At 40.7% G+C, this 14,449-nt stretch overlaps 1 protein-coding gene across 31 annotated transcripts in view; it reads left to right on the forward strand.

Moving 5' to 3' along the window:
• The window catches only part of NR3C2 (nuclear receptor subfamily 3 group C member 2), a 457,363-nt gene that overhangs the window by 232,032 nt on the left and 210,882 nt on the right, over positions 1–14,449 (forward strand). For 2 of the 31 annotated variants that reach the window (XM_086346419.1, XM_086346420.1), the window contains one exon: positions 6,674–10,499. The exons of 28 other annotated variants lie outside the window; for them this stretch is intronic. In XM_086346419.1, the coding sequence (XP_086202545.1) occupies positions 6,674–6,873 (200 nt within the window). In that variant the 3' untranslated portion in view covers positions 6,874–10,499. Of the gene's footprint in view, positions 1–6,673; positions 10,500–12,810; positions 13,791–14,449 lie in introns of those variants that run through there. One more of the 31 variants, XM_086346423.1, reaches the window with a different exon arrangement.

A 14,449-nucleotide genomic window follows, 5' to 3' on the forward strand; every position in this document is an offset into this window, starting at 1 on the left:
ACTCGGGTAGTCCTCAGAGGCGCAGACTCAGTTGGGCCTGAGTTTTGTGCTCTTCCCAGGTCCGAGCAGCTCAAGTGATGAGGTGTTTGGCGAGCGCCAATGCTGCGACTTATCGCCTCCCCGCCACTCGGTTATCTGGGCGCAAAACCGGCGCACCTTCTTAGGCAGATGTTAACCGTCCAGACCCCCAAGAAGTTTTAGTTAGCAAAGAAGCCTGCTTACAGTTTTATAGATAATGTCTCTCTGGGGCTGCGATTGCCCCCTTCCGGCTCTGGCTGCCTATCACCGGAGGGGGAAGGTCTGCAGCTGGCTATCTCTGTTCAATTCTTTGTTCCGTGCGCGGGCCTGGCGGTCTTAGGTTGGGGCTGGCTTTTCGCGTAGTAGATATCCCACAGTCTGGTTTGTTAGCCCAAATTATTTCGCTCAGATAGTGCTCAGGGTATTCAGGCCAGATTCTTACTCTAAGCGATGCAGCCCGCGCTGCGCCTCCCTGCCCAGCCCCCGCTTGTTAATGGCGCCTGCAGGCGTCTGCGCTGCTTCTCCGCTGGGGGAGTTACCGTAGGACTCGCAATCTTCGAGTTTTAATTGTTTATTTATTTTTTCTTCCTGTTATGTTGCCCTCTGTGCTTCCAAAGCTCGGCACAGATTCGGCAGTGAGAAGGTTTCCTGGTGTTTGGAAACTTCTCTCTTTTTAAGACTCCCTTCCCGGGACGGAGCTCCGTCCCTCCCTCTTTTGTCTCTTTTTTTGTCTTTTATATTTTTTCCTACCTCCTTTCGAAGAGTTGGATTGCTTTTCTGGGTGCCTGATGTCCTCTGCCGGCATTCAGAAGTTGTTTTGTGGAATTTACTCGACGTTTAAATGCTCTTTTGATGAATTTGTGGGGGAGAAAGTGTTCTCTCTGTCCTACTCCTCGCTATTACATTTTAATGTCCAAGCCACATTTGTTGATCAGTGATCACCAAAGTGTGTGTGTGTGTGTGTGTGTGTGTAGGATTCCCCTTGATTCTGTCACTGTTTCTCTGAAATCAAAACTATGTTGAAGTGATTTATTTGAAAATGATTTTGAGTAGGGACATGTAAACCAAAAGTAAAGTAGTATTCCAAAGAGAAGTTCTTGTTGTTTAAAATTTTAAATGAAGAGCTTCCCTGGTGGTCCAGTGGCTAAGACTCCAAGCTTCCAAGGAAGGGAGCATGGATTTGAACCCTGGTTAGGGAGCTAAGATCCCACATGCCCTGTGCTGTGGCCAAAAAATTTTAAAAATGAATAAATAAATGTAAAAAAATGTAAACAAAGGTGCACTTCACGTAGCAAATTTGAAGAGTCTAAATTGGAAGCACAGTCATTTTCAGGTATTTCCCCTGCCTCGGTGTTTGTTTGCAACCCATCTATCTAGTTCTGAAGCAACTCACAGGTTTCCATGAGACAAAATGAAATTTCTTGTAAGTGAAATGAAAAGCAGGACAAAGGGAAGATGAGAACAAGAGAAAGGAGAGTGAACCAAGAATTGGGATAGAGAAAGTATGCCCTTTGACCTTGGCAGAGATCAGCCACAGACTTAGCTTTCTCATCCCAAGCCCACAGACAGTGGTGACTCACCTGACTCACAGTGTTCTTAAAGACTAGATTAGGAAACCACCTATTTAGAAGAAAGTTTTCATGAGCTGCTTTGGTTGTAATGTGCCTCTATTTTTCATGTGAATTATAACCCTGATGCTGGGAAAGATGGAAGGCAAAAGGAGAAGAGGGTGGCAGAGGACAAGATGGTTAGATAGCATCACAGACTCAATGGACATGAGTTTGAGCAAACTCTGGGAGATAGTGGAGGACAGGGAAGCCTGGTGTGCTGCAGTCCATGGGGTTGCAAAGAGTTGGACACGACTTCAGGACTGAACAACAGCAATAACCTGAATTTTTTTTTTTTAAAGCAACTCTCCCATTGGTATTAATGGAATTGTTTGGCTTATCTTAAGGTACACTGCTAGAAACATGCTTTATTCTGTCAACTTCCTGCACCTATAGTAATCACTGTTATTCGTGGAGCAGTTACTCAACCCAGGCAGGAACTGTGCTAAGTCCTCCATATTTTGTTTCATTTTTTCCCTCGTAACCACCTTGTTCAGTGTGAATGTTTTGTGGGTTTTGCATGGTACGATCTTTAAAACTGAGCCCTTTAAGTATCTTTATGACAACGAAGACAGTGACTATTTTTTAGCAAGGCTTAATGGTATGATCCTTCAATTCTTAAAATTAATAGCCGCAGTAGTAAATATTTGAGTACTTCTTTTGTGCCTATTATGCTAAGAACTTTATTACACATTATCATTTTAATCCTCATGATAATCCTATTAAATAGGTATGATTATTATCTCCCTCATGTTAGCAGTTAGTCATCTGAGGCAGGTGAGAGGCGAGTAAGTTAGTCCGAGGTCACCCAGATCAAATGAAGTGGCGGAACTGGGATTTGAACCCTGGAAGCCCAGGCCTGCTGACTCTGTCCACTTAGCACACAAGCTGTACTGCCCCACACAGAGGCATATCAGAGCCCAACTATTTTTACCCCTCGAAAAGTAGGGCAACATTTCTGGCTTTAGAACACTTACGAAGAGCACATTATAATTTAACAGTTACCTCGCTATACCCTAAATAATTAACTCCTAGCCATTCCAAGTTGAAACTCTCATTTGAATTTCTGTTGCCCTAATGGGAAAGAAATTGGGTAGTCTCTATTTTTCTTCTTAAGGAATGAACTCCCTATTTTTTAAAAAATTACCATTACCACCCTAAAGTACTTCTTTAACATCTTAATCTGAAGCCTTATGGAAAATTTTTATCTTCCTGTGTTTCATTTCCTGTGTGTGATAAAAATTAGATGTAGCCTATCAGGCTCAGAGAACCACTGCAGGAAGAACCTTTCTTCCCGAAAGCTGAAAGCCCCAAACCCTTCAGCCCTGCTGTCCACTTGATGCCTGGCGGCTCAGAAACTGACCCAAGAGCCAGAGGACGCAGGGCTGCTCTCGCAGAACCCACACCCAGGACGTGATTAGGATCATACTGCTTCTGTGATTCCCTCCTGAGAATGATTTGACATCGAAAATGAAAATTGCTCAATTGACTGCAGTCAACATAGCTCTGGAAGATGGGAAGGATGAGGAGGCATTTAGGCTTTAAAGCGGTGGAGGGATGGGAAGATGGGGGCTTGAACTTGAGTCTGATCAGTAAGGCAGTTCAGTGAGGGCCTGGCCAGTGCCCAGAAATGGAGAAGGTGGCTGAACAAAGACACGGGGGCTGGGTGAAGGCTGTCATGGTGCAGTGAGAAGTCTCAGTCCTTCTTAAACCCCGTGAGTCTTCTATCAGGAAAAAAATCATTGCAGGAGTCCCTTGGACAGCAAGGAGATCAAACCAGTCAATCCTAAAAGAAATCAACCCTGAATATTCATTGGAAGGACTGATGCTGAAGCTGAAACTCCAATCCTTTGGCCACCTGATGTGAAAAGCCGATTCTTTGGAAAAGACCTTGATGCTGGGAAAGACTGAAGGTGAAAAGACTGAAGGTGGTGGCAGAGGATGAGATGGTTGGATGCTATCATTGACTCTTTGGACATAAGTTTGAGCAAACTCTGGGAGATTGTGAACAGGGAAGCCTGGCGTGCTGCAGTCCATGGGGTCGCAAAGAGCGGAACACGACTGAGTGACTGAATAACAGTAACACAGCATAGGTAGGGTTTCCCCTTGGTGTCTGTGCAGCGGCTCATGGCAGGTACCACCTGGAAGAAGAGACGACTGGGATGGGATTGTGGCTGATGGAAAGTGGAAAGGGCCTGGCTTGGGATGAAACTGAGGCAACTAAACAGAGGCCTGATGGGAGAGGTGAGAAGGAAGAAGGGGCCAGGACCTCATGATGGGTTAGTTCTGAGCAATGTTGGAGGTCTCTGATGGAGATTTGGGAAGAAAACACTTGGAGAATGGAGAGAATGAGAAGCATTTAAAACTGTTGAGATTGAATCACCCAAAGAGATAAAGCAGTCGGTATGGAAAAGCAGAGACAAAATTCTAAAGCAGTTCAATTTTTACCTGGAGAGACTTCCTTGTGCATTTTAAAGTGCCCAACTAAGTATCTGGTAGTTGGCAGATTGGCTTAGTTTTAGGCAACAGATGTCAGCGACTGCTTGATTTGGTGCAGAACATGGGAAGTTAGTCAGTGGAACTGAAAGCCTGGTGAAGGTGCTGGGTACTCAGCACTGGTGAAACAGGCCTGCAGGGTATTATGATCGTCGGGTGGACTTGTGCCACTGTTACTGCCCGTATCAGAGGTACTAAATGATGATTTTAGCAGCTCATGACATCACAGGAGAATACAAAATGAGATACTAATGATAAGGAAGGCAGAAACATTCTGTAGCCAAAACAAAATGCCCATGTTTCAGGTCTCCAAAAGCTTTGCTCTAATTTTTTGCTCTTTAAAGACAGACATATTCAGCATAGTGGCTTTTTTTTTTTTTCTTTTACCCTTATTCCTTGGGTATTTTTGTTCACTGCCCATCCTGACTTCTTAGGGCAGGAAGAGAGTGAGACTTATGATTTCTGAAGAGATAAGATACCTGTAAAAAAGAGTAGATAGATGTATATGTTTAACTGATTTACTTTGCTGGACGCTTGATACTAACACAGCATTGTAAATCAACTCCACTCCAATACAATCTTTTTTAGAAAGATACCTGTAACATGTACACGTGCAGGCACGCAGTGTGTTCAGAGCTCTGCCCCACCTCACCCTGTCACCCTGTGAGAGGCATACTCAGGGGAGGGGGAAAGCGCGAACACCAGCAGGAAGCCTCCAGAACCACCTGAAATGATCACAGAAGCATCTGTGCACATGGTCATGTTCTCTGAACCTCTCATGCTTGTGTACCTCCTGCCTCCGATATCTGAGACCAGATCCACTTCTAGGGAGGTCACCCCCAAGGAATGAAGCTCACCCCTCTCAGAGCAAAGCAGCTTGTGGCCCGTGGCCCTCGGGTTGGCCCTATTTGAAGCTCTTTTCCATCAGCGTCAGCACTTGGAATGTGTTGACTATAACATTAGATTTACAGAAGCATCGCCTTCCAGTCCGCGCTGTGTTGCTGATTAATAGTGAACTCTTCCACCACGTGGAAGAAAGCCCGATCCCTCCGGAAGAGTGAGAAGTGTGTTGGGTTGGCCAAAAAGTTTGTTTGGGTTTTTTTCATAACATCTTACAGAAAAACCCAAACATTTTGGCCAACATATTTTCTCCTTGTAAGTATCAGGCTAAAGGCTGTGTGAAAGCACTGGCCTTTGACAACCTGATTCAGCTTCACAGAGAGGTTCTGTTTACTTTTTTAATGGTAAGGCCAAACCTGGGCCTCCCACATCGCAGGCAGATTCTTTACCGTCCGAGCCACCAGGGAAGCCCTAGACCACAAAATAAAGCAAATGAAATAAAAGATTAAAGAATAAAACTCTAGAGGGTCATCATAAACGTGAACAAGAGTTGAAAAGTCACTTGTGGCAAATTAGGGGGCATAAATGGGATGAAGTTTTTAGGAAGTTTAATTGAAATTCACACACACAGCACTGTAGATGAGTGAAAGTGAAAATGATTGTGGCTCAGTTGTGTCCAACTCTTTGCGACCCCATGGTCTGTAGCCCACCAGGCTCCTCTGTCCACAGGATTTGCCATGCAAGAATACTGCAGTGGGTTTCCATTTTCTTCTCCAGGGGATCTTCCCGACCCAGGGATTGAACCTGGATCTCCTGCATTGCAGGCAGATTCTTTGTCATCTAAGCAAATATATAGGCTCAATAAATTATATTTGTTTCAAAGGAGTCAAAACTGTATAACTGGCAGGGGGACACGATTACTTCTTCCCTCCGAATCCCTTCTTTTATTTTCTTCTACAGTTCTGAAGGAAGAACCAGGGCTTAAGTTTGGAGATTCACACCATCCTTTTAGAAGCCATAATGACCACTTAATGTCTTAGTGAAAGGCTCCTTGGCTATTATCCAGCAGTTGAAACCCTGCAAGAGTTCTCCAGTTGTTGTTGTCCAGCCGCTAAGTCACGTCCGACTCTGCAGCCCCATGGACTGCAGCATGCCAGATTCCCCTGTCTGTGTGATAATACATCACCAGCACAGGCTCTAGGGTCATCTTTATATTAAGTTATAGCATGAGTAGAGAGAGAATAGACCCTGGGGTCAGACAATCTGCCTTGAGTCTGGAATGATTTGAGCAAATATGAACTTCTGTTTCCACTTCTGTAATCAAGAGAAAATAAATCTTGAAAGTATCTGTCCTACCCATCTCAGAGTGAGGAGTATAAAAATTAGTTCACCTGTATTGAAACTGCTTTAGAAACAATTTTTGTAAAGGGTTACTTTACAAACACTGCATTTAAAAATCAGTATGCCCTTCTGAAGTCATTAAATTAGTATACCTTGGTTCTCAATAAATTGTAGAATATTTAATTCCAGCTACTTTTTGCATATGTTAAATATTTGCTTTGAAGGGGGAAAATCAGTAAAAATTAAAGAAAGGCATATTTCACTTTAGGTAAGACTTAGGCAGGTCCATATTGCTCATGGACTGGAGGGTAATAGTGGGGAAACCTTTGTATTTAAGATAAGGATTTTTTTTAACTTTTTATTTTATGTAGGAGTATCCGATGGTGCTGGCAGTAAAGAATCCTCCTGCCGATGCAGAAGACGTAAAAGACACAGATTCTGTCCCGGGTCAGGAACATCCCCTGGAGAAGGGCATGGCTGCCCACTCCAGGATTCCTGCCTAGAGAATCCCTTGGACAGAGGAGCCTGGCAGGCTATAGTCCATGGGGTCCCCACGACTGAAGCAACTTAGCATAGTTGGTTAACGATGTTGTGTTAGTTTTAGGTGAACAGCAGAGCGATTCAGTTGTATTTATTCTTTTTCAAATTCTTAGTTCATTGTAAGATCAGGATTTAAATTTAATCTGCCTAAATACAGGATCAGACAAAGAACAGAGAGAGTTTTTACACTCTTTTCTACATCTTAAACAATTTTGGAGATCACAACTACTTTTTGCTTTCTTCCCATTTTAATTAATTGCACCAGGCTTTCTAAAACACGCTGCATTCTCCTGCCCTCCCACCCATGCTGACCAGCTTAATTGGAAAACCAGTACAGAATTAGTCTAGGTTGATTGTTTTTCCTCCAGCCTGTACCAAGCATTTTCCCAGTTGAACCGGGCTCAGCAATTTGATATTGCTAGCATTACATGAGCACTAATTGTCCTGTTTTTTTATTATCCAATATAAATTGAAGTTGCATTCAGAAAGAGAATAGGAATGAAGATTATTAGTAGCTATTAATTAGAAATCTTAAATAAAAATCACCGTTTTTATTTTATTTATTTTTTGAGGATAATTTGTGCTTTTCTTTGCCAGTATAACTACAGTGGACTACATACAAACTTTTTAGATCTAAAAAAAACATTTTTCATCACAATACAACAAACATGTATATAATATTATATATTATATAATATATGATTATATAATATTTTATACATAATACGCTCTATATTTTGTATGTTTATATATAATATAAAAATAAAGTAATATATTTTATGTGATTTTATATGTTATATGATGTATTATATATATTATATACAAAATATTATATAAAATATGCATGTAATATATATACATATTTATAAGTGAAACAAAATTTTAACCAAAAATGTCTACCCTGAGTGTTAATTCTTTGAGACTTCTTTTAAAAGCAGTTTTAAGTTTACAACAAAATTGACAGGAAGGTACAGAAATTCCCCATGTACTCCCTCTGCTCACATTAATAGTCATTATTAACAGAGTGATACATGATACCTTTTTTTTTCTGAGTTGAAGATGAGCTGCATTGGCACATCATAATCAACAGAGTCCACAGTTCACCTTAGAGTCCACTTTAATAAAATGAATAGAAAAATCGCTGTTTTTCAAGGAGAATAGTGGGTAAACCTTTTCTGAAATGTCATTAAATGATAATAGATGAAAAGGTCCTTCAAACAACCTTTGATTTCAGTATTTAAAATTAATTGTTGACGCAGAGGAGGAAGAAGAGGGTGGGACAGACTGAGAAAGTAGCAATGAAACATACACATGACCGTGTGTAAAACAGGTAGCTAGCGGGAGATCGCTGTGTAACACAGGGAGCTCAGCCTGGTGCTCTGTGATCACCTGGACGAGTGGGATGGGGTGTGGAGTGGGAGGGAGGTGAAAGGCCATGTATATGCTTATGGCTGATTCACCTTGTTTTTATAGGCAGAAGCCAGAACAACATTGCAAAGCAATTATCCTCCAATTAAAAAATAAAAATTAAATGTTCTTCGGACACATCTGATTAAGGTGCATTTAAAGACCGTTAGTTGCTATCACTGGTGATACTTAAAATTCAAATTATTCATATGACATCACCCAAATGTTGAGATAGCTGACCTGCACCTAATTTAACTAGCATTTCACAGAACAGAGCTGTAATCATGGCTAAGGTCAGATGTCAGTGAAACATGAAGAACTTGGTTCAGAACTTGAAGAATCAAACCAGGAGCAGGTGCTCAGAAGACAGTGGAGGAATTTCTGTGGTGATCTAGTGATTAAGACTTCGCCTTCTAAAGCTGGGGGTGTGGGTTCAAGCCCTAGTTGGGGAGCCAAGATCCCACATGCCTTGTGACCAAAAAAAATCAAAAAGCATGCAACAGAAGCAGTATTGCAACAAATTCAATAAAAAATGGTCCACATCCAAAAAAATAATAATGAAAAAAGAAGTAGACAGTGAAGAGGATGGGAACCAACAGGGCCAGGGCCGATGTGGGGGAGAGCAGTCACTGAAAATGGAAAGGAAAATGCCATATATATGCCCACAGTGTAGACTCAGAAATCAGGCACTTTCCTTCAATTCAACCAGCATCTGGTGGATACTTAAAACTAGGTATTGGGCTGGGCATGGGCTACCGTCCATTTTTTTTAACAGAAAGGCATGGAATGCTAGATACCACACTTTTTTAAGTCTAAACAGTGTATCTTCTTCTTAGCCTCTGGTGGTGGTGGTTTAGTCACTAAGGCGTGTCCGACTCTTGCGACCCCATGGACTATAGCCCGCCAGGCTCCTCTGTCAATGAGATTCTCCAGGCAAGAATACTGGAGTGGGTTGCCGTTTCCTTCTCCAGTTGTTATCCTCTACCATATCTTAAAAATTATCTATAAAGCAAAAATAATCCTATCAAGCCTTAGGAATTAACCTTGCCTTTTTCTGTGAAGCAGTGCAAACTGTGCACGAGGGAACCAGAACTAGGAACGATTTCCCTTTTTACAAAGTTTCTCACTGTCAAACTGTTTTCTAGGCAGAAAATTGGTGTTTTCAGGTACTGATAGCTATTTTCTTTAATAGGCTGAGTAAGTTATAATTTACAGTCATGACCCACAGGGAGAGGATGGGAACAAAAAAAATTATTTTAGTAGTGAAAATTAACCTCTATTGAGCCATTATACATCCTTTGTCACACAAGCCAGGAAATTAAAGTGATTTTTAAATTACTTGAAAAATCAAGCAAATTGTCTTTCCTCTAGTGAGGAGAGACTGTTATGAATGTAACTAAAAATTGTATTTCTTCATTTATGTAATAAAACAGACTAGGCTGTCTCTCTTGTCTTTAACTTTCCATTACATAAGTACTAATTCTCCCCCCCTTTTTTTTTTACTATCCAATATGACCTGAAATTATAGCTTATAAAAGAATAGTAATCTAAAAGGGTATTCAATAGATGTTAATCAACATATCTGATTATGATCTTTTGAAAATCATCAGTTGCTAGCTGGATTACAAGAAGAATTTTGTAATTCTTCTTGTTTTAGATAATCACAAGTATCCATTTTAGATACTTGTGATTACTGCTTTCAGTAAAGATTTTTAAAAAATCAACTCTGTATCAAATACTTTAACAGCTACTGAAATATGTTTAAGATTTAAGTTGAAACATCAGTAAACTTTCTTCACATGTAAGTAGTTTTTCCTTTAGAAATTGCATTATGACATCATTCTGCTGTATGTTCTATGAGATTTGTTTTGGGAAAAACAGTTACCAAGAGCAACAGAGGTGCAGAGAGGTGTGTACCCGTGTTGCATTCATGCTACTACCATAGACCAGGTCTTTTAAAATAGAAAATGCTGTGTCTAGAATCACAGAAAGGGCCCTCTGCCTTCTTTCATCCCATCTGATAAGGCGATGCTGACCATTCTGTTACCTTCAGGTTTCTAGAACACATTGCAGGGGCCCACTTATTGTTATTAAATAGCTAATTAAGAAATCAGTTGGAAATTAATCCCAGGGAGTTATTTATTTATTTATGTATTCATATTATACAGGTAAATCATAGGATAAATATTCTTCCCACTGTTTAAGATTCTACTAAGGTCTCATAATAAAACAATTCTGTTATATTTAAAATAGATCGTAATTCCATTTCCTTATATAAAATTTCCAGCAAAGACCGTACTTCCAGATTCTGTCTCATAAAGCTTAATGTTTAATTTTGGCTTTAACTGTAGTAAAACACACACACAACATAAAAATGTACATCTTACCATTTTTTAAATGTACAGTTCAGCAGTAGCAAATGCATTGACATGCTTGTGCAGCTATAACCATCTCTCATCCTCATAACTCTTGTCGTTTTGTGACATTGAAACTCTGAATCCATTAAACCATCATCCCCCAGGCTCCCCTCCCCCAGCCTCTGTCAACCACGATTTTACTTTGTCTGCATAGGTTTTGTTTTTCTAACATCTTCTTTTTCTTAATTTTAATTGTAACAAATTACGTTGATGGTATCTCATTTTCCAGATTCGGTGTAGACATCCCATGCTAAGCTGGAATCCTAACCTAGGAATCTGTGTCCAAAGTGCAATGTCACTGTCTCTAGTACTCATCATGGTGAACGTGTATGAAAGGCAGCTATGATCTGGGCACTGGAATGGACAGTCTCTGGCTTCATTTCTGTAGTGTCTGTAGGTGTGAGGTGGTATCCTTGTGTTTTGATGAGGAAGTTAATTAGAGGAATTAAATCATGCATCCACAGTCACACAGTGAAAGACAGAGGTAGGAATGGCAGTTGGGTATTCCTGTCCCCGACTCTCCGTGCTCCAGTTTCACCATGTGCTGGGCAAGTTCTCCCTGATTGCCTGCTGTAGAATGGAGATGGGGAAGCACCTTGCGTATCGTGATGTTTCGGCAGCGGGAGGTGGTAGGTGTATGCCGATTGCCTGGCACATTGTCAGTGTTAAAGAAATGATACCTGTTCACAGTACTTTTACTACTTGTCAGGCTGAACACATCCTGCAGAGTAGGCAGAGCTCCCTAAGTGGTTACTTTATGGAATTGTGTCTAGACGTCAGGGGGCCCGTAATTTTATATGTCCCATGCCAAAACCCCCTGCACACATGTTAAATACAAAGTGTGTGTTTGAAACCAGTAAAGGGGCTGCTCTGAATCCTGGTGAGAATAAATGCCACTGAAATTGGATGTAGACCGAGGGTGAGCAGCTTTTCCAATTGTTAAAATAGCTCTGTTTTATTATCAAGTCAGTGATTGATGACATTAAAAGCTGTAATACTGTTTTGTAGAAGAGATTCACTGCATGATACGAGGTGTGGGCACAGATCAAAAGTCCTAAACTGTTAGATTTCTCAAAGGAGTAACCTAAATCCTAACTTGAAACAAAAGTTTACTAAAATTCTGCCCACGTACATCTAACGGGGAAGTATCCATTAAAAATCTTTTAGAAGAAAAAGCAAGGAATGCAGTAAGTTGATGAAAATGCTAGGCAGTTTCTCTCCATTCAAGACCAGATCTCCAGAAACCAAAATACAGTGGCAGCCAAAGTTAAGATCCTGGAGGCTCTGCTCCTGAGAAGATATATACAGGGAGGTTCACCTCCGTTTGTTTGTGTACCATTGAGATAATAGCAGTGTGTTTGTGTACATTGTCACACCGGCAGACACTTGCCATTGAGCAGCTTCTGCAAGTGGCACAGCTAATCAGTGACAGAGGCTGTGTGTGTGCTCAGTCGCTCAGTCCTGTCCGACTCTTTGCAACCCCATGGACTGTAGCCTGCCAGGCTCCTCTGTCCATAGGATTTTCCAGACAAGAATACTGGAGTGGGTAGCCATTTCCTTCTCCAGGGGATCTTCCTGAGCCAAGGTTATCTCTAGCATCTCCTGCGTTGGCAGGTGGATTCTTCATTACTGAGCCACATCAGTGACAAAGCTGAGACTCAAACCCAACTCTGACCTCAAAGCCCTAAGTAGCTAACTCTGTAAGCATGGTTTATGGAGAAAAGTGGAAAAAGGGGTGTTCCTTGGTTAAAATTTTTAAGCTGGAGTTGATTTCCATTGTCCCAAAATGCTTTCATAAACTTCTGAGATGCCCACCATTCTCAGCCTAAACCTATAGCTGACCATTTAGAAACAAGTATATAAACAGAGATTGAGAGCTCTGTTAGCTGAGAATGCGGTTTGTGTCGCTGACCTCTCAAACCATGGGAGTCAGTAAATGTCTCAGAACATCTCCCGAGGTTGGTGGTTTGTCAGCTCTGCCTCTACATGTGGCTCAGTCTCCTGGTACATGTTAGCAAGAATTTATTGTGCTATAAACTCGATCTCTTATGTCAGCGACTGTCCTGGAAACTAACCCATCTTAAGAACTTTGTCCAGAGTGCCAGTTGTAAAGGATGTAACCGCAGGAAACGTTTCTGTTGCAGAAGTTACAGCAGTAATCATTCAGCACTCTTCAATGAACTGGTACCGACGTCAAAATTGGCACACAGTTAAGAGCAACAGATGATTTGCTTTCCAAGATGTCCCAGTGCTCTGCATCATCGTAAGGAGTTAGAATGGCTTTAATTGTAAATATGTCACTGTAGATTTGGGAGATGATACTTAGGACAACAACTGGTCAGGATTACTTTTCTCAACTGTTCAAGTGTATTCTGTTTCAAGAAAGCCCAATCTGTAGAAGTCTGTATTTGTTGACATGGAAATGATAGAAATGATCAGTGAGTCTTCAGTTGGTATATTCCATTTATGAGTGTTGTAAGGAGGTGGGTAGAGCCTTTGGAAATTCAAGGAGACAGGTCTGGTCTCAAACAGAACTCAGGACATTAAGTGCATACTAGAAATCCTTCTTAAAATTAACCATTGAGGCAGGGAAATGAAGTAAAAGTAGCTTTGCTGTGAGTTTTCTTTTTTATAATCGTAATCAGCTGATGAGTGGTACTTGAGGAGATTGTATTTATTATGGGATCATCTGCTCAGAGTTTTTTTAAAAAAGGCTGTATAGGAAGAAAGAGCCAACTACCTATTTTAAATGAATAAAAATCCAGAGAAATCATGCTACCTATGTGGTAACCTTCTTGTGACCAGTTAATGTTCCTACTTTTATTAGGATCATTTTAATAGTATTTTATTTTGCCTTAAGTGAGTCTTATTGAGGAGACATAAAATTTTTGATTTGACATATTTTGGAAAATTGAATGTTTGAAGCTTAATGTGGTTCACTCACCCTCATTTCTCAGCTTCTTATATGTTCTCACTATTTCTCTTACTTTGTAATAGACTTTTAAACTTCTCATCCTTAAGTCGATTTGATGATAAAATTGCATTGGTTAGACAGCTTTTTAGTAAGTAGTCTTTTCTTCTGCTTATGTAAGAGAATATTTTCTGTAAAATTTTAGAAGGAAAAGAATGAGAAAGACAGAAAGCATTTATGCTTTGAGCTTGGCAGGGAATTCGATGAGAGTCGGTTGGTGTTGTGATGTCTGCTTTCCTGCCCAGTAAATGCACGGCCCACAGGAATGCAAAGAAATACATGTGCTCTAAACTCTTCTCACATGGAGGGAGAATGTTTCCACGAAGATGTTTCCTATAGATGTCCTTATATATTTTTTATATTTGATAGGCTTTCAGAATAAGATTTCTGAGTCAAATGAGGATTTTAAATTTTAAGAAATGTTGCCAGATTGCTTTCCAAAAAGCTAAAATCATTCACATGTCCACACAGAGTTTATTCGAGTACCCTTCCTTCATCCCCACCAACAACAGATCCTGGCACACTTTTTATTTGGACTTTTTCACTTTTTACTGCTAGTTTGATGAGTAGATATCACTGTTTTTTTTTTTAATTGTGGTAAAATACATGTAATATGAAATTTACCACCTTAACCATTTTAAGTGTACAGTCCAGCAGCCATCCCCACCTTGCATCTCCTGAACTCTTTTCATCTTTCCCAACTGAAATGCTACCCAAGAAAGCCTAACTCCTCACCTCCCTCCCCGTAACCCCTGGCAACCACCATTCTGCTTTCTGTTTCTAGGCATTTGATTTGTCCTTTTGTGACAGGC

The sequence above is a fragment of the Bos grunniens genome, chromosome 17 (genome assembly GCF_055505025.1).
Source record: "Bos grunniens cultivar Pamir isolate PY7600 chromosome 17, Bosgru_T2T1.0, whole genome shotgun sequence".
Lineage (NCBI taxonomy): Eukaryota > Metazoa > Chordata > Mammalia > Artiodactyla > Bovidae > Bos > Bos grunniens.